This window comes from Rhincodon typus, chromosome 12, assembly GCF_021869965.1.
Source record: "Rhincodon typus isolate 14 chromosome 12, sRhiTyp1.1, whole genome shotgun sequence".
In the NCBI taxonomy this organism is placed as follows: Eukaryota; Metazoa; Chordata; class Chondrichthyes; order Orectolobiformes; family Rhincodontidae; genus Rhincodon; species Rhincodon typus.
The window spans coordinates 23,419,937-23,441,168 of NC_063343.1; the positions used below are offsets into that span (position 1 = coordinate 23,419,937).

General features: G+C 40.8%; 1 protein-coding gene across 5 annotated transcripts in view; it reads left to right on the forward strand.

Moving 5' to 3' along the window:
- LOC109915332 (uncharacterized protein KIAA0232-like) overlaps positions 1-21,195 on the forward strand; it is a 65,093-nt gene extending 43,898 nt beyond the window's left edge. For 4 of the 5 annotated variants that reach the window (XM_048603722.1, XM_048603724.1, XM_020514943.2 and 1 more), the window contains 4 exons: positions 1,638-4,655; positions 6,911-7,001; positions 11,742-11,815; positions 18,384-21,195. In XM_048603722.1, the coding sequence (XP_048459679.1) occupies positions 1,830-4,655; positions 6,911-7,001; positions 11,742-11,815; positions 18,384-18,473 (3,081 nt within the window). In that variant the 5' untranslated portion in view covers positions 1,638-1,829 and the 3' untranslated portion in view covers positions 18,474-21,195. The remainder of the gene's footprint in view (positions 1-1,637; positions 4,656-6,910; positions 7,002-11,741; positions 11,816-18,383) is intronic. The other variant, XM_048603725.1, reaches the window with a different exon arrangement.
- The last annotated feature ends 37 nt before the right edge of the window (positions 21,196-21,232 follow it).

Genomic DNA, 21,232 nt, shown 5'->3' on the forward strand with positions numbered 1-21,232 from the left:
ATAAACCTGCCATCCGAGGAATCAGTCTGATGAACCTTTGCTGCATTCCTTCTGTGTCAGGTCTATTCTTTCTTTCAGTAAGGAGACCACGCTACTCCAGGTAAAATAAAACAAAGAACTGTGGATGCTGGAGATCTGAAGCGCACAAAAATAGAAATTGCTGGAGAAACTCAGCCGGTCTAGCAGTATTTGTGGAGGGGAAACGAAATTAAAGTTTTGACTCCAGTGACCTGAAAGGCCGTGTAGAACTTTATGATGCTGGTCAGAACCCCAAAATATTGCAGGCACTTTTCAGCCTTTAATTCCAAAATGTGCCTTTTAGTAGGGGACTGGTACAGGACAAAGTGGCTGCAGGTGTAAGTTCAGTGACTGACAAAAATTTAATTTGGGTCCAGTGGAATGCAAAACCTAAACGCAAAAAACTTCAATCAGACAGTGCGCATCTTCAGATAATGAGAGGTCTGACTATTCCCACATTTCTGGGAAGGCAGCTACCTCTTGCAGACGTTTTTAATGTTTCCCCTTCCAGGAATATACATAAAAAAGACAAAAAGAGCGCTTCAACACTAACCTATGTGTTATTATTAGGCTGCTGAAGACTAGAGACGCAGCATAAGAATATCCTGTGCAGGTTTAAAAGTAAAGGAAGAGTCTTTCACTCGGAGTGCTGCAAACGAGTTGAAAGAAGAAATCGGGACAGAGAAACTTTAATCAGCCTATGAAACCAAGAATCTTGAAAATAGACTCTTCAGCTGCCAACTGTTACCAGTACAACCCAATAACAGCCTCAATGTCATATTTGCATAACTTAAGAAATAGGAACAGGAGTAGGCCATTCAGTACCCTCAAGCTAGCTCACCATTCAACAAAATCTTGCTTAATCTGCTAAGCTGTGAACAGCCTGATATTTTAAATATCTATCTGCCTACACAACTAAAATAAAACAAAGAATTGCAAATGCTGGAAATCTGAAACAAAAGTAACAGTTCTGAAGAAGGGTCACTGGACTCAAGACATTAATTCTCCACAAATGCTGCAAGACCTGCTGAGTTTTTCCAGCAATTTGTTTTTGTTAGCCTCCACAGCTTTTTCAGATGGAGAATTCCAGACAATCGCTACCCTCCGAGAAGAAATTCCTTTTGTTTCAAATGAGTGTCCCCTTATTCCGTAATGGTGTCTCCTAGTTAGAGATTCGCCCATTAGTGGAAATGTCTTCTCAACATCTAACCTATCAAGCCCCCTCAGAATCAATTTCAATTATATCGTTCCTCTTCTTCTAAGCTGTAATGAATAAAGTCCTAGTCATCCTTGATAAGACAATCCCTTCATCCCAGGAATCAGCCTAGTGAATTTCTGTTGAACTGTTGTCAAGGCAGAACATCATTTCTTAAATATTGGAACTAAAACTGTATGCGACTCTCCAGGTGTGCCCCTTGTCAACACCGGAAACAATAAGTTGTCAAAATCATCATCAACAGTGGTAATACATCAGGTTTTAGTTCCCCCAGCTGCTGTGATTCTTTCAATTCTTTTAATTGCTTGTTACCATTATATTTCTGATCTGTGTCACTACAAAATGAAAACTACAGTAAAATTTTGCTATGCTACTTAATATTTATTTAAATGCTTATTTTTAGGTGTATTCAAGTCTTTCCACAAGACTGAGAAAATTCTTCACTATCACAAGGAAAAGTGGTTTGCGAAAATCAAACGTGTTTCCCTAACCTAAATGCTTGTGTAGCCTGTGCACCAGAATTGAACATATATCCAAGTTGAAACAAAGTCTGTTTTTACCAGTCTGTTGGGAGTCCTGGTCATCTTTCAAGAAAATGATGAGCAGTATCTTGGGCTTAGACAAAGCAGAGTCGATGCAGGGTCATTCTGTACAAGCACCAACTCATTCAAGTTCTATTTCCTCTGACTCCAGCGAAGCTGAAAATGACTTTTATGAAAACACTGAGGAAATGAAAACTTCCAAATTTCCACAAAGCCAGTGCAAGAGATGGATGGTAGGAAGAAACCAGACACCAAAGGAGAATCAAATTAGAGCATCTCTGTGCTCCACTGACAAACCCTCATTAAGAAAAAATACTGGCAAAGGTAATGGGTTGAACAAGCAAAGAAATAATAAAAGATGGAAGAGGTCTACCAAAGTTGTAAGTAGAAAAAATGCTGATTTGAACACTGCAGCAGAGTTGAAGTTTAAAGATGAAGGACAGGAATTTAAAGAAGAACCTCAGTGGTATACTGAGCCTCTTTCAGACAATGTCATCTCTAACAATTTAAAAAGTAAGTTAGAAACTGCTTACAAGAGCAATGTACCTTCATTTGATACTGACCTGTTAGAAAAACTGCCAGCGTCCATTAGAGATCTGTGCATTGACGACAATTGTCCTACAGATTACCTCTGGACAGGTGCATTTGTTGATGGTCACTTTGTTGATATTCCAGCGTTACTTGATAAAGGTGAATTAAATGAGATTTTAGATTGTTCTAAATCAAATTTAGATTCCCTGGATAATCTTAAGAAATCAGTAGACCTAATCTGTGAAGGAGATATGAATCAATCTATAATGGATTCTTGTGCCTTTGAAATAAAACAAGACAGTGGAACCCTTAACCTTATTGGAAGCAAAGATGAAGATCTAACCCGATTTGAAGGGGAACGAAGTGTAGTGTTGGATGGAGTACCATTGAATATATGGGAGGATGGCCCAACAGCTGGTGGAGTGAAAGCTTTAACTTCTTCATCAAGTATATCCTACACAAATCCACTCAGCACTAATCAAGTTAAGCATTGGCTGTCATCCACTTCTGAATCATCATTAATTGGTAAGACAGCAGCAGAATCACTTTCCAAAGATTTGTCGGATAAAGATGTTTGTTGGCAAGAACTTTCCGAAACCGGTGAGAGAGAGTCTTATTTTTCAGTTATAAAAAATCCAGACGACATTGTATTTTCTGGTGAAACTACTAATTGGGAAAGTAATTCACAAGGAGAACGTGTTTCTTTAGAACCATCTCATTCTTCTAAGTTAATTACCACCAAAAGTGATGACGCTGGTGAAAATAAATCCTGTTTTCCAAATATGTTTGGAAAAGATTGTAATTCATGGTCTTCATTATGTAAATCTGGTAACTTTAGGAATGTTGACACAGTAACTTACCCTATAGAGCTGAGTGTAAACATGACTACAGACATCCCAACTGCTTGTTCAGAAGATGACCTCCTTAGTTTGCTCCCTGGTAGTGAATATTTACAGTTGGATGATAGTATTTTAATTGAACTTCCAGTCATGGCTTCAAAAGAAAAATTAGAGGTAACAAAACATGGTATTCAAACAGATGAGATGAAGGCAGGAAAATGGAATCCCATTTTTGGAATTTGTCAAGCGGGCCTTTCTGAAAAGAAGGATGACTTAAATTCCAGAGTAATTGAAGAAATATGGAAAGCCTCACCAAGAGAGGATAAAACAGCATTTTCAGAAGATGGAATCACCAGATGTCATAGCTGCTCTATAGGAACAGAGCTATCTATGAAACCAGTGGCTCCTGCAGACTGTCAGAAATGTCTTCTGCAAAATTCAGAAAATAATTTCTGGGAAGAGCAACTTGGAAAGTCTCAAATTTTGGATTCCGTGAATGTTGATATGTCAAAGCATGGTAGTGAGTGGAAAATTGGTTCTGAAGAGACAGATGATTCTGTTCCAAAATGTATTAAACTCTTAATGACTCAAAGTAACAATGAATGTGAATTTTCATCTTCGGATAGTACCCTTCTGAAAAGTGCATCCACTCATAGCACCTCCGAGTCCAGCAACTTTTATGTTTATCCAAAGTCTTTAATAAAGGCTGATTTGCAACACAGTGTTCCCATAGAAGGCATAGAGGAGCAAAGTGTAATTAATGACATTTCTATAGACCTACCTGATGATTTGTGGGGAAATTTAACTGATTATCTAAATGATTCCGCAGAGCCAAGAGAATGCTCCTATCTCCCCTTTGATCTCGCCTTTGAATCCCCTGTTCCTCAAATGCGTACTGTAACAAGTCCGTTAGATTCTAATACTGGTGATATGAGCCAACAACCCAGGACTAAACCAAAACTCAGTTCAGATTTAATAATTCCCCACAATGACAAATTACTGTGTTCACAAGAATGCATGACAATGTCAGAGCAATCCAATGTTTATCCTGTCTCTGGACAATTACTTACAAAAGAAGTGGTTCTTACAAGATTGGAGGACATTGCTGTCCCAAAACCAGAATACAGTATCTGCAGTGATCAGCGTGGATTATCTGAAAGTTCAAATTCTGCATTGGGTCCGGAGAACCTCAAACAAGATTTGCAGATTCTTCAAGCAGAGTTAGAGTCAAAACTGTGTAAAGAGACTAGTTTAGATAAAACAAATTTAATTTCTCAGGATGCAAGTGAAGATAAATTGAGTTTTCTTCAGTCACAGTTCGAAGATCTGTGTCCAGAGCATGATCATTCAAAGTTGCCTCAGCAAATCATAGATTATAAGGTTTGTACTTCCAATACAAGAAAGAAAGAGGAGGATGATCAACAGCCATTAGAAAAAGACAAAACGAACAATGCCGATGAGCTTGAATTATCTAAGGAGTGTTGCCCTTTCTCTGTCAGACATTCTGAGGTATGTAAAGTATTATAAGTAAATTGTTTTTGAACAATTACTAATTGAAATATAATATAGTCTACTCAGTTCCAAGTTGTGTAATTAAAATTAACACACAAAATCATTTTTACAGAAATATTGTTTTGTAAGGTTATTTAATTGTTTTGTTTAAATTATCAGAGATTTACTATATTTATTATAATATCCTGTTACAGTATATTTGCTCTTATAGTTATTGGTAGCTTACCACCACAGCATTAAAGGAAGTGCAGAAATGGAATTAAAGATTTAAAATTAAAAATGGACATCAATTTGGTTTTTTTAAGGGAGGTTTGTCCTGAGAAATGCAACACTCTCTGTTTCTGTGTTGGCACTAATCACTCCCAAATAAGATGTAAGCTAGGTGAGTGAAGTGAGAGCAGTATCCATTTTGCCCCAGTTTGAGAAGGACAACCTTTTGCCAGGTATTTTTTCCATTTCTCCATTTCATTCAGTCAGTGGGCACAATATATTCTGGAAGACTTACTCCCGTATTTGAGTCTGAACTAAGCAATCTGTGCCTGAAGTTTATCTAATATTGCACAATTTGCCATCAGAACACAGTCCTTTTAGAACATAGAATCCCTACAGTGTGGAAGCAGGCCATTCAGCCCAACAAGCCCACACTGACCCACTGAAAAACTTCCTACCCAGAAGCCCCCAGTCCCTGTAACCCTGCATTTCCCACGGTTAACCAACCCATCCTGCACATCCCTTGTCACAATGGGCAACTTAGCATGGCCAATCCACTTAACCTGCACATCTTTGGACTGTGGAAGGAAATCGGAGCACCCGTAAGAAACCCATGCAAACACAGGGAAAATGTGGAGTTTGCACACAGACAGTCGCTTGAGGATAGAATCGAACCGAGGTCCCTGGCACTGTGAGGCAGCAGTGCTAACAACTGAGCCATTGTGCTGCCCTAGACAGAGAAACATAGGCAGAGGTTGGCAAGTGCCAAAATGTGGAGACACCTGCAGCAGGGTAACCACCAATGCCTTTAAAGATTGTACTTGCGTGGAAAGATTTTACCTACCCCTCCACCCCACCCCAAACATTGACTCCTGTAGATTCCATTGAAGAGCTAGCCCAGATCTGGCTAGCCCGGGAATGTTTTGGGACCTATCTGTTAAAGTGTTTGACTTGATTCTCACTTCACTTATCAGGTGAGACATCTTCACACAACTTTAGACGCAGTAAGGCCTTTGTTACCCCCAGGTGGATAGTCCGTTATTGTGACAGACATAATTATAAACTCTTGTTGGGTAGACAAATAGTGTGAGGAATATCCCTCAAACAGAACTTAAAATATGAATCCCTTTCCAGAACACTCCTGATTTTTTAGCAGGAATACAGATTCCAGCGATAAAGTGGAGAATTTGAGCAGCTTCTGCTTGCTTCTAATGTAAATCAGTTATACTTGACACTGAAGTCTGAATATTCTTAGTTTAACTTTTAAATAATATCGTACATCAGCTGTTATCATTTCCAAATATTAGTTTTATGTGGGGCATCTGCAGTGTTTTGGGGTTTAAAAAAAGGCCTGTGCAAGGAAGCTTGCAGGCTGCATAATGTTCTAGAGCTTGCAAATAGGTTGTCAGATTTAGCTGCCACAAGCTGATTAAACCTAGTTTCTTGTGTAACTGACTTTGGCATGGCCACTATAATCCTGACTTCTCTTCCGTTGTACTCAGTAACAGGACAATATGCCAAATCATTCCATCCCTGCAATTTTTTTCTGCTTTTACTACAAATGTAGACTGCAGCTTCACCATTTTGAATTATTCACCTTTTTATTCTTTATATTCCACTGGTTTGATCTGCAAGGAATGAGTAATGCCAAAATATCCTTTCCTCTTGTCTAGTTATCTCGGACAGTCCACAGTTGAGTGGGATGTCCATTAGATTTCAAGTACTGATCAAATGAAAAAGTAGGGCCCATACGTATTATCTTTCAAACATCATCTTCAGAATTCTTGTTTGAATTGGGCAACGTTGGTAATGCTCTAAGCGGAGAACATTCCATTTTTCAGTTAGGGATAGATATGTATTTGAAGCATCAGATGATACTGCAATGTGAAAGAAACCAGAACAATAGGTTTAGTTTTGGCTTGTGCTGGTAAGAGGTAGCTTGATGCAGTGGCCTGAATGACCATGTCGTGTGCTTCAGATTTGAATGCTTCTAAATGTATCTAAATTCTTGATTCTAAGAAGAATTAATATGTTCCAATCAGGTTCTCCTATCCAATGCAGAAAGCGTGAAGAATTGCCCCAGTGAGGTGTGTTGCCTGTTCCTTGACAAATGCCTCTCTTCAAAAAATACAGGTCAGTCAATTTTGAAGATTGTTGATCCTTTTTATATTTAAATATGTAAGATTGAAGGGTGTGGATATTTATGTTTATGATTGATCATTAATCTCTATTAAAGCTGCATGTTAAAACTGTCATAATTCTAAACACATTAATGGTGCACATTTGAACAATTGTAAGACCAAGTCATAAAACAGCCTTATGTAAAGCATTTATGTTATGGCATAGAAACATTCCTGCTGTCTAAATTAGAATTGTACAACAATCTGACAATTGTTTATTTATAACTGCAAAACCATTTTGAGTAAGGTTATACATAATGCAATTATTTTTTCATACTTAAATCTGATTAGATATACACCATTTATAAGGAATTGTGAATGATCTGGCAGAATAATAGAAACATCTTCAGGTCACATGGAACTTTCTACACCAGCATGACTGACTTCACCATTGTTTAGGGATATCATCTCAGCATTTCTGAAGTTACCCAGTTGATGCATATTGTAAAATAAACAGCTTTAACATTAAACTGCATTAATCCACTAAATATGGATAAAATTTCTTTTGAGCTGAATTTTCTACTAAAAGTAATAGCAGTGCCTGTTAGGTAGCTAGCGTTTGGGCTCCTGAGCCCATCTGCTCCAGGTTAGCCACATCCTTCTTTCTCTTTCCTTTTTCTTCTTCTTCTTCTTTTCTGCGGCGGAGGAAGTGTCATCACAGAAAAGGCTGGAGTAGGACTCATGGTAAAGGCAGCCATTATGGTAGGCTCAGAGCAGATACTCCTACCGAGGTGACAGCTGCAGCTTTGACTGTGTGATGGGCCCGGATCAGGACTCTTCAGCGATGTCGCAGTGGGGGCGGAATCTCCTGGGGCCTGGATTGGTGACTTGTTGCGGTTCGGAAACCGGAACACCTTACAGAAACCTGGAAACCTTAAGAAAACTTGGAGCTGTGCTTAACAAGAAGGACTGTAAAGTTGAACATTATTTCTTACTTTACTGCCTTTATGTTTTTCTGTCAATTGAACAGAAGATGAAGCTCTATTTAAGTAATTTCTTTTTATTCATTTTGTAACCCAAAAACAGCGCCAGACGGTAGTGACAAAACACTTAACCATAGTATTTTCCCAAATACTTGTGACGATGAAATCATTCATGTAGTGGTGAACATTCAGACCTTCAATGCTGTTGCATGTCAGGACCAGATTTGTGCATTTGCGCAGTAACTCTAATTAAACTGCCAATGGTGGAGATATACAGCCTGGCCTCCTGCATGGATGCCTCTATAGAAGAGTATCATAGAATCCCTACAGGCCATTTGGCCCCTTGAGTTCACACATCCCAACCAGACCCATACACCCAAACCTATCCTTGTAACCCTGCATTTTCCATGGCTAATCCATCTATCCCACACTTCCCTAGACACTGGGCAATTTAGCATGGCCAATGCACTTGACCTGCACATCTTTGGACTGTGGGAGGAAACCTGCACAGACACAGGCAGACAGACAGCTGGCCAAGGATGGAATCGAACCTGGGTCCCTGGTGCTGTAAGGCAGCAGGTATGGCCACCATGCCACCTGTGCTGACTTCTAGTATTAAAGTGTGATACTCATTCAAATTTAATTATGACTGATGGGAGTTGATAAACTGGATGACTTGACACGAGATATTTAACTTCCTTGATGGAACATTGATTCTATTCAAACTGCACTGGGACACACACCAGTTCTCCTCCTCATAGGATTAATGTGTATTGGATTGTATACTGGAATGCATTACATCCCAGAAAGATTTAACTTGGGCTGGATGGCCTGACACTGGCCAAAAGTTTGTTTTTTGGCTTGAATTTTTAATCACAGGCATAAATATGACCAAGCTGGGAAGTGATTTACAACAAAAGCTGATTCTCAAGGGTCTTTTTCTTAAACAAATTGATTCTAAAAGTACACTGCTGAACAGTTATTACCATCCTTCACCCAGCACAGGAAGTCCTGATAGCTGCAGCTCAAAAAGGTAAAAAACACAGTTTTTGTCATTGTCCATGACAAGCAGCACGGTCGGAATGGATACAGCAAGTGGCGGGGTGGTGGAAGAAAGAAATGAGCAGGAGGGCCAGAGAGCATTGGCAGTAATGATATTTAATGCAAAAATAGAAGTAGTACTATTCAGGGAACATCCCTGCAGCATGACTGCAATGTGCTTTACATGCGGTTACCTGTAGATACCAAGGTGTAGAGCTGGATGAGCACAGCAGGCCAAGCAGCATCAGAGGAGCAGGAAGGCTGACATTTCGGGCCGAGACCCTTCTTCAGAAATGGGAGAGGGGAAGGGGGTTCTGAAATAAATAGGGAGAGAGGGGGAGGCGGATAGAAGATGGATAGTGGAGAAGACAAATGGAGAGGAGACAGACAGGTCAAAGAGGCTAGGATGGAGCCAGTAAAGGTGAGTGTAGGTGGGGAGTTAGGGAGGAGATAGGTCAGTCCAGGGAGGACGGACAGGTCAAGGGGGCGGGATGAGGTTAGTAGGTAGGAGATGGGGGTGGGGCTTGAGGTGGGAGGAGGGAATAGGTGGGAGGGAGGCGGGGACGAGCTGGGCTGGTTTTGGGATGCGGTAGTGGGAGGGGAGATTTTGAAGCTTGTGAAGTCCACATTGATACCATTGGGCTGCAGGGTTCCCAAGCGGAATATGAGGTGCTGTTCCTGCAACCTTCGGGTAGTATTGTTGTGGCACTGCAGGAGGCCCAGGATGGACATGTCGTCTGAGGAATGGGAGGGGGAGTTGAAATGGTACGCGACTGGGAGGTGCAGTTGTTTAGTGCGAACCGAGCGTAGGTGTTCAGCAAAGCGGTGCCCAAGCCTCCGCTTGGTTTCCCCGATTGTAGAGGAGGCCACAATGGGAACAGCGGATACAGTATACCACATTAGCAGATGTGCAGGTGAACATCTGCTTGATGTGGAAAGTCTTCTTGGGGCCTGGGATGGGGGTGAGGGGGGAGGTGTAAGAGCAGGTGTAGCACTTTCTGCGGTTGCAGGGAAAAGTGCCGGGTGTGGTGGGGCTGGAGGGGAGTATGGAACGAACAAGGGAGTCACGGAGAGAGTGGTCCCTCCAGAAAGCAGATAAGGGTGGGGAGGGAAAAATGTCTTTGGTGGTGGGGTCGGATTGCAGATGTTGGAAGTGTCGGAGGATGATGCGTTGGATCCGGAGGTTGGTGGTGTGGTACGTGAGGACGAGGGGGATTCTGTTTTGGTTGTTATTGTGGGGAGGGGGTGTGAGGGATGAGTTGCGGGAGACACAGTCAAGGGCGTTCTTGACTACTGAGGTGGCGGGAAGTTGCGGTCCTTGAAAAACGAGGACATCTGAGATGTACGGGAGTGGAATGCCTCATCCTGGGAGCAGATGCAGTGGAGCCGATGGAATTGGGAATAGGGGATGGCATTTTTGCAGGAAGGTGGGTGGGAGGCGGTGTATTCTATGTAGCTGTGGGAGTCGGTGGGCTTGAAATGGATATTGGTTTCCAGGTGGTTGCCAGAGATGGAAACAGAGGGGTCCAGGAAGGAGAGAGAGGTATCAGAGACGCTCCAGGTGAACTTAAGGTTGGGGTGGAAGGTGTTGGTGAACTGGATGAACTGTTTGAGCTCCACGTGGGAGCACAAGGCGGTGCCGATACAGTCATCAATGTAATGGAGGAAGAGGTGGGGTTTAGGGCCAGTGTAGCTACGGAAGAGAGATTGTTCCAGTAACCTACAAAGAGGCAGGCATAGCTTGGGCCCATGCGAGTACCCATGGCCACCCCCTTTGTCTGTAGGAAGTGGGAGGAATTGAAAGAGAAGTTGTTGAGGGTGAGGACGAGTTCGGCTAAGCGGATGAGGGTGTCAGTGGAGGGGGACTGGTTGGACCTGTGAGACAGGAAGAAGCGGAGGGCCTTTAGGCCATCTGCATAGTGAATGTACCTTTTTCTTGTATATCAAGACAGGTCCAAGATTTACCCAAAGTGTTGCATCTTTGCAGAGAAAGCACTCCCTTGCTACTGCACTGAGGAGTCTTGATTATGTAGTCAGCTATTTTAATCCTGAAATCCATTTGATAAAGGAAGAAACCCAAGTAATTGCTTGGAATTAATTTATTTGCAAAGTGAAGCACTGGAGTAACTCTTTTTATGTGTGCAAGTAACTGTCCAATCAATACCTTCCACTTGTACGTACCTAACTTCAATTGATACAATTAACATCAGGCATTAGAATAAGATTGGAACCCATACCTTCTAACTCAGAACACTGTGTGCTACCACTGAACCAAGACATTTATTGGCATACTGCTTGGTTTATTGTTTTGTGTGAGTAGTTTTGTTCAGCAGCTTAATAATTGCATGAAGTGAAGTGGAAACGTTATAAAGTTAAATATTAAATAAAATTATTAAATCCCTCCACTGCTAAATTAGATGAGTTTAGCAAAGAAGGAGGTGGGTTGCCACTTCTCATCAGAGATCCATCCACTATCTTCTAATCTCTCTTTGAAAGTGAGTATACGTGAGGTTCAGGCTCAAATGCAGTGCTGTAAATACTCGGTGTGCTGGCGCTCACTGTCTGGGTTCATGTCAAAAAATTAGCTACCTATGGAAAACACCAGGGCTTCAAACAAACCATTCCTGTACCTGTGACCTATGAGGCTGTATTGTAGCAAGAGGAGCAAATTGGGGGTTTGTGGAAGTGAATGCAGTAATTTTAATCTTGTTGTTTTCTCTGCAATGTAGATTCTTTATGCTGCAGAAATCCCACTATTGTGATAACATCTGTAGATGCAAATCCATCTGAAGATCAACATATGGTAAGTCTAAGTCTTCTGAAGGTATATTTGTCTGAAAAATACCTGTTGAATCTCACCAATAATTCTACTGACAAATAGAACAGATGAGGCAATACTGACAACACAAACAAAACAAAACAAAACCATAAGAAATAGGAACAGGAGCAGTCCATTCGGCCCCTCAAGCCTCCACTTCTATTCAGTAGAATTATGGTCATCCAGCATTCCTCAACCACTTTCCTGCATTTTCCTCATAACCCTTGATTTCCCGACTGAACAAGGGGATGTACTTATCTATCTCAGCTTTAAGTATACACAAGGACTATTCCCCCATAGCTCTCTGTGATAAGCAGTTCAAAGTCACTCAACCCTTAAAGAAGGAATTCCTCATTTCAGTCTTAAATTGGCAGCCCTTTATTCTGAGACCGTGCCCTTTTGTCCTAGGCTCTCCCATGCGGGGAAACATCCTCTGAGCACTTATCCTGTCAAGCTGCTTAAGAATCCTGTGTTTTAATAGGGTTACTTCTTGTTCTTTTTAACTCCAATAAGCAGAGTCCCAACCTGGTTAACCTTTCTTCCGTAATAGAGATCACCCAGTGAACCTTCTCTGAACTGTATCCAATGAAATAATTATCTTTCCTTAGATAAAGAGACCAAAACAGCACTAAGTACAATGGTGAGGTTGGGATGGGAGCGGAGGGCTGCACGTTCTGCGGGGGAGAGGTTGGAGTGGGTGAGAGGGGTGGAGAGGTTGAGGCGATTGATGTCTCGACGGCAGTTGGAGATGAAGAGGTCGAGGAAGGGTAGGAGGCGTGGAATGCCCTGCCTGCAAAAGTAGTGGACTCACCAACTTTAAGGGCACTTAAATGGTCATTGGATAAACATATGGATGATAATGGAATAGTTTAGGTTAGATGGGCTTCAGATTGGTTTCACAGGTCGGCGCAACATCGAGGGCCAAAGGGCCTGTACTGCGCTGTAATGTTCTATGTTCTAAGTACACTCAATCTGATCTCACATCACCTTGTACAGTTGTATTACGACGTCCCTACTCTTATAGTACAAGTCCCTTGAAATAAAGGTCAACATTCCATTAGCCTTCCTGATTACCTGCTGTACCTGTGTGCTAGCTTTATGTATTCCATGCGTAGGTACCCCCCAGTCCGTTTGTGTTGCAGCTTTTTGTGCCTTTTTCTCTGTTTAAATAGTATTTTTTTTGGTTCTCCCTTCCAAGATGAACAGCATCACGTTTTCCACATTATATTCTATTTACCAACTTTTTGCCCACTTACTTAAGCCATTCTTATGGACCATACCGGACTCTCTTGTACTTATGACCTATGAGATTGTATTGTTGCAAATTTTCAGAAGGAGTAATTTTAAATGGTTTTTGTTTCTCTTCATTGTAGATTCTTTATGCTGCAGGAGTCCCACTATTATGGTAACATCTGTGGATGCTAATCCATTATGGAGATAGCTTAGACCCTAACTTTTATAATTTAAAAAGCAAGTGTCAGGCACTGTGTACCAGAAAGGATTCGATTGGTCCACCACTAAGCTTTAATCAAAGCACATTTTAACTGTGTTGTAAGAATACAGAAAAAAGAAAAGTTGATTTAAATTTACTCCGTTGAAATACATAACAAGATAATGTATTATTTAACCACTAATCACCAACTGTTCCAGCCTAGGCAGGATCCAATATACACACGCTTCGGCAAAAATGCAATTCAGCAAAACAGTTAGTAATCTCATGCTGTCTCTCCTCAGTCTAGCAGAAAGAAACAATGTGCCCCTTTTGATTTTTAAGAAGAAATCTCACTGTCTAAGACTTCACTGTAGCAGCGGAGAACTCGAGCATTTAGCTCCAGCAGCCAGCAGAAACTTTCTCATCAACAAACCGAAAGCAAAATTAAATGCCTTTTTGGCTCCAGTGAGCAGTGACTCTGCCCACTCGTGATTCTTTTGTCTCAAAAACACCCAGAGAGAACTCAAAAGCTGTTCATCAGCTGCTTGTCTGAAGGATACATTTCAGTACCACTGTGACAACACCCCTTTGCAAGAGAACCAGCACAGAACACCTCTTTTAAAGGCACAGTATTGTCACAATATCAATATCTCTGTAAATTATTTGTATCTCCCTCCAGCTTACTTTCCACATACTTCTGTCATCTGCAAATTTGGCTATGTTCTTCATAGAATCCCTACAGTGTGGAAGCAGGCCATTCAGCCCATCAAGTCAACACCAATCTTCCAAAGAGCATCCCACCCAAATCCAGCCTCCCACCACCCCTGCCTTTGTATCATTGTAACCTTGAATTTCCCATGGCTAATCTAACTAGCCTGCACATCCGTGGACACTATGGACAATCTAGCATAGCCAATCCACCTAATCTGCACATCTATGGACTGTAGGAGGTAACTAGAGCATCCAGAGGAAACCCACACAGACATGGGGAGAATGTGCAAACTCCACACGATTGCCCGAGGCTGGAATCAAGCCCAGGTCCCTGGCGCTGTGAGGCGGCAGTGCTAACCGCTGAGCCACCATGCCGCCCTTCTTATGTGCTTCCTATCCAGCCCAGGACCCATGTTCCAAATACAGGAATTAGAAGTGGCAGACTCTGTAGGGAGTTGTTCATCTGATCAGTGGCAGCTTTGTTAGGAACCCTATCAACAGCCAATGCAAGAGAGAAACAACCTTTGAATGGAAGAGCTATGCAAACCTGAGTCATTCCATTCAGCCCAAGGCGTGTGCACTAGAAGCAATGACAGCAACAGTGATGGAGAAAAGAAACTTGAATGGGTAGGATACCTGCACCTCCTTGGGAGGTAGTCAAAGTGTAGGAGTGCTGCACTGCAGCTTTGGTTCAGGTAGAGGCCGTGGTTGGGGCAGGTTGGTAGTGGTATTGGAGGTTTGGGGAGGGGGAGTGGCGAGGTGATGGTAAGGAGGGTTAAGAGGGGCACGAGGTGAGGCACGGGCTTTTGGGGTAGTGATAGGGCAAGGGCATGGCTCAGAAAGAGGGACCAAACCAGGGCGTGAGTCAGGGAGAGGGGCCAGATGGAGGTGCAGCTTCAGATAATTTGTTAAGAAGAGGGAGCAAAAGAGCAGTAGCAGGAACCCTTCTCTCTCTCTGTCTTCACTTTTCCTGTCTTCTGTCTCCTCACCTCACCACCAACTTTTCTGCATAGCCATCTGTTGGAGAAAGGAATCCCAAGTTGAATAGCCACCTGTTGCTTATCCCCACTTTCGTATAAATTCCACTGAGGCTATCTCAGAGTCTGCACCTTCAGAGTCAAATGTAAGATCAGTGTTTGTTATATGTACCTTCCGTTGGCCCAGGTTTCGCCACCCTTCCTGGTAGCCAAGGTGTGTAGACTTGTCATCTTCTGCACGGTGGCTAAGTGGTTAGCACTGCTGCCTTAAAGCTCCAAGGACCTGGGTTTTTCCAGCCTTGGGCAATTGTCTGTGTGGAGTTTAAATGTTCTCATGTCTGCATGGGTTTCCTCTGGATGCTTCAGTTTCCTCCCACAGTCCAAAGATGTGCAGGTTGAGTGGTTTGACCATTTTTCTTTTTAAAATTGCTCTGCAGCATGCCAATTAGGTCGGTTAGCTATAGTAAAAACCCCATGTGAGGTTAAAGAGATGTGCGGGGATATGGGTCTGGGTGGGATGCCCTTTGAAGGATCAGTGCGGACTCGACGAGCCTAAGAGTCCCTTCCAGAATTTAAAATACAGATGGAGCGTGAGAAGGTTAAATCCAGTACCTATGTCCTGTGCTTAAACAAAGGAGACTATGAAGGAATGAGGAAGGAGTTAGCTAAGGTAGAATGGGAGAAAAAACTTTATAGTGGGTCAATTGAGGAACAGTGGAGGACTTTCAAAACAATTTTTCAGAGCTCAGCAGAAGTATATTCCAGTGATAAGGAAGAACTGTAGGAAAAGAGAGAGCCAGCCATGGATGTCTAAGGAAATAGAGGAAAGTATCAGATTGAAAAAAAAAACGTACAAAAAAGCAAAGAGTAGTGGGAAACTAGTAGACTGGGAAATCTTTAAAGGCCAACAGAAAGCCACAAAAAAAGTTATAAAGAAAAGTAAGATAGATTATGAGAGTAAACTAGCTCAGAATATAAAAACAGGCAGCAAAAGTTTCTATAAATATGTAAAGCGTAAAAGAGTGGCGAAGGTAAACATTGGTCCTTTAGAGGATGAGAAGGCCAATTTAATAACTGGGAATGAGGAAATAGCCGAGATATTAAACAGTTATTTCGTGTTGGTCTTCACAGTGGAAGACATAAATAACGTGCTGAAAACTAATGGCAAGAAGGTTATAGCAGGTGAGGACCTAGAAGCTATCATTATCACTAAGGAGGCAGTGCTGGGCAAGCTAATGGGGCTAAAGGTAGACAAGTCTCCTGGCCCTGATGAAATGCATCCCAGGGTACTAAAAGAGGTGATGGGGGAAACAGCAAATGCACTAGTAATTATTTACCAAAATTCACTGGACTCTGCGGTGGTTCCCGCAGATTGGAAAACAGCCAATGTGACACCACTGTTTTAAAAAAGGAAGTAGACAAAAAGCAGCTAACTATAGGCCAGCTAGCTTAACTTCGGTAGTGGGGAAATTGCTTGAATCTATCATTAAGGAAGAAATAGCAAGACATCTGGATATAAATTGTCCCATTGGGAACACCCAGCACGGGTTCATGAAGGGTATGTTATGTTTAACTAATTTGGTGGAATTCTTTGAGGACATTACTTGCATGGTGGACAATGGAGAACCTGTGGATGTGGTGTATCTGGATTTCCAGAAGGCATTTGACAAGGTGCCACACCAAAGGCTGCTACATAAGATAAAGTTGCACGGTATTACAGGTAATGTATTGGCATGGAAAGAGGATTGGTTGACCAGTAGAAAGCAAAGAGTAGGGGTAAATGGGTGTTTTTCTGGTTGGCGGTCAGTGGCTAGTGGTGTGCCTCGGGGATCAGTGTTGGGACCGCAATTGTTTACAATTTACATAGATGATTTGGAGTTGGGGACTAAGTGTGGTGTGTCAAAATTTGCAGATGACACTAAGGTGAGTGGTAGAGCAAAGTGTGCAGAAGACACTGAAAGTCTGCAGAGGGATATAGATAGTCTAAGTGAGTGGGCAAAGGTCTGGCAGATGGAGTACAATGTTGATAAGTGTGAGGTCATCCATTTTGGTAGGAATAACAGCAAAATGGACTATGTTTTAAATGGTAAAAAATTGCAGCATGCTGCTGTGCAGAGGGACTTGGGTGTCCTTGTGCATGAATCGCTGAAGGTGGGATTGCAGGTGCAGCAGGTGATTAAAAAGGCGAATGGAATTTTGTCTGCCATTGCTAGAGGGATGGAGTTTAAAAACAGGGAGGCTATGCTGCAGCTGTATAGGGTCTTGGTGAGGCCACACCTGGAGTACTGTGTGCAGTTTTGATCTCCTTACTTGAGAAGAGATACAGTAGCACTGGAGGGGGTGCAGAGGAGATTCACTTGGTTAATTCCAGAGTTGAGAGGTTTGGATTATGAGGAGAGACTGAGTAGACTGGGAGTATACTCATTGGAATTCAGAAGAATGAGGGGAGATCTTATAGAAACATATAAGATTATGAAGGGAATAGGTAAAGTGGAGGCAGGGACGTTGTTTCCGCTAGCAGATGAAACTAGGACTAGAGGGCATCGCCTCAAAATAAAGGGAAGCAGATGTAGGACTGAGGTCAGGAGGAACTTCTTCACCCAAAGGGTTGTGAATCTGTGGAATTCCCTGCCCAGTGAAGCGGTTGAAGCTACCTCACTGAATGTTTTTAAGGCAAGGCTAGATAAATTTTTGAACAGTAAAGGAATTAAGGGTTATGGTGAGTAGGCGGGTCAGTGGAGCTGAGTCTCAAAAAGATCAGCCATGATCTATTAAATGGTGGGGCAGGCTCGAGGGGCCAGATGGCCTACTCTTGCTCCTAGTTCTTATGTTCTTACGTTCCTGCATTGTGGGAATTTTATGATTCTGTCTAGCGCTGCTTCTTAACTGAAAAGACACCTGAAAAAATGGTTTTGTTTGTTTGGTCTGCTACTTTACACTTCAAATGAATATTTTTATTAAAACTCATTTAAATGATCAATTTATTGCTCTGAAATTTGGGTTTAATGTTGACAGACTTTGTCTTGTCGTCACCTGCTCAGAGACCACCAAGTGAGAAAAAAGTTCAATGGTGAGGATCTCATTTGGTGGAGGAAAATAGATGCTGCAACTGTAGCTGTGACCCTGAGATCTGGAGAACTAATCTGTAAACTGACAATAGTCCATTGACCTTTGCTAGAAAGTGTGCTGGACAGATGTTGAACAAGAATAGGAACGGCATAGCTGTCAAGCCTTGTCATTAAATTACCCTATTGTTCAATGACAGGATGGCCAGGGTGTTGAGGACTTAGACCAGAAACATTGGGCTGAATAGTCTACTTTGCCACAGGATTCAAAGGCTGTTTTGCATCTAAGGCTGGTACTTCTTGTACTATATTTTGAAATAATGAGAAAGCTTTCAATGGGATGTTAACAAACTTGTATTTTCTTCCAGCTTACAAAGCCTAATGAAACAGATCTTGAGCCAGAAGACCCAAGAACTGATCAAAAAATGTGTCGAAGTCTGAAGGATTGTAAAACATAGGGCTATATTAGAAAAAAGCTTGGTTGTATAAAATTACAAATAGATTTGCTCTTTACCCCACCACAAAAAAACAGCTTCCAATAAAATGAATGCCTTTTTCGTTCAAGAAGACTGCTTGTATTATACGGGGTTACTTTGGTTTCTTAGAAAATCTTCGAAAATCTTCAAATGATGCAGTTCTGAACAGTGTGATTATGTATCAGTGAATGAAAAACAGAGTTCATTTTGCTGCATACTGAGGCATTTTTGCTGGAGTTGGTGGATCCAGATTAAATTATCTATTCAAAAACATTTCTTCCCCCCCTTAAAGTAGAATATGGGCTATAATTTACAAAATGTTTCAACTTATTACAAAACTTGAGGAGTTGAGATTTTGATACTTAGTGCCTGCTTAGATCTTAAGTTTAAAATGACTTGGCACTGTCAGCTGTACCTGAGAAGTAGGTTCATTAAGCTTCATGTTATGGGTGTTTGTGATAATTCTGCAGTCCAAGAATTGGATCATTGACCCCAGTGAAACTAAGTGCTGATTGATTATTACTTCACAGTTGCACCACACAATACTTCAAATGTATTTTAAAACAAACTCACAGAATATTGCACCTTTTTAAGTGCATTATGTGTTCTCAGTTACGTAAAAGATATCTGTAATTACTGTTTGTTGTGATTATGATTTATGAATCTGTCACACTCCCTGCAAAGCTTCCATGTTACAATGTCACAAGTATATTAACCTTTTATATATTTCTGAATGTACTAAATAAAGGGTGTGAATTAAATCAAATTTTAGTCATTTGCTGGCTCTAAGATGGAAAACAAAAGTATTTACTTTGTATTTTTAAGGGCGTTGCAACATTTTGTCATTTGCATTTAGGTTACATTTGAATAATATTTTTATATTTGTATTTCTGTAGTTGACAAACATTCTGTGTGACTGGAAAAAGTACTTGATAATGTAGTATAACATCTGTTCAGTTTTATCATTCTTATTTTAAAGCCTTTTTAAACTTAACTAAACCATGAACCTAACTGTAGATTGAACTCAGAAGTTTCACAGCAACCTACATTTGTAATGTTTGTAATATCGCTAGGTACCACTAAATGCCATCCCATTATAGCTAATTTTGCAATGTAATCCCATGATGAGTGGCCAATGAAGTTCGTAGCATATTCTTCACAAACTGCTTAAAGTATTTGGCACAAGTAATCATGCCCCATAGATACAGTTTTATGTTCTATTTAATTCAAAATTCTGGGAAATTGTAATTTGTAAATCTGATGATGTGCGTTTGTGTGTCAAGGTGGAAGTGTCCATACTTATTTTTATTTAACATTCTTGCAATGGTGCTTAATTATCTTCCATCAGGGACGATGAGCTTCGTACTAAAGACCACTTTCAAGCACGTGTAAACCTATGTGGTTAAAGGTTTTATAAAAAGTTTTTTCCCTTTTTTTTCATCATTATACTTGAAGCATACTCTAACAATTTCTTAGTGCCTTTTTATCACATTATTCTTACACTTTGTATTTAATCTTCAAATAAGTACACATATACTTTATTTTCAGTGTGTAAAAACGTAAAGAATAATCCATTTTCTTTCCTTCCCTGTTAATGATAACTCACATTTGGTTACATTTCCATGAACTCCAACATCTCCCACATAACAAGTCTCATGTGCCAGTATTGATGATGTGTGACCTCTGGCCTTTTGACAATGAAGAACACTGGAGCTTAATCCAGTGATTTCTTAACTTCATATGCACCTTCCTGCTGTACTCACTAGGTAACAATCTGAATTTTATTTCTCATTTCCAGAACTGAGTGCTGAATCCATTTGTAGCACCTTTACTGCTAACTCACCAAGGTCAGCAGGACTCCAGGATTGAGCGTAGCTCCTTCCTCTTTTGTATGGTTTGGGTAAATTTCTATGTAACATTTTACAAGTGTTTCCAATTGTTATTTATTTTCATATTGTGCTGTGCTAAAATGAAGAGGTAACATAGAATTTTCAGTTGTTTTCAATAATAAAACATGATAAAAAAAAAGTTGAGTACTTAATAACATGGTGAAAATTGAGAGATTAGCATTTCTATTCATAGTGGCTTTCATCACTGTCCAATTTTTTGGATTAAATTGGCAAGAAGACACATGGATGTAGGTTTCCTCAGAATGAATATTGACTGAAATCTTAACAGACTTGTTTTTTAATCAGGAAAATCAGTAAGTCTGCATACATACACTACTGAGAGGACTGTAGAGAAAAGAGGTTGTATATAGATTCTGCTAAGTATAGCCCAAAAGCAGTATAGTTGCAGAATGTTTTAATCCATCTAGAGCTGATTTGAGGCATTTTCTTACGAGGAGAAAAGCCTACTGTAATAGTCTTTATAAAACAACCGTTACCTATATAAGAGTGGACAGAAAAGTCCTTAATTTGTAGCTGCTTTTAAATGCTCCAACAGAAAAAAATTGTTTGCCAAAAAAAGTTATTTTCTGAATTTAGTTTTGTAATTTAGTGCCACAGAGTATAATCAAACATGCATTATGCATTAAAATAGCACAGTTATTATGCATACACAACACCTGGTTTGGTTTTATATCTTTATAAGGGATGTGCTTGATGTATTCTGTGGAATCTTGATTTTAAATGCATTTTTACTGGAAACTGTTTCATTGTCAAAATTTTTGCATAACCAAATAAAATCAGTGTTAGATAATGTACAATAGAATTTGTTTTTATTATTTATTTTGTTTTAAT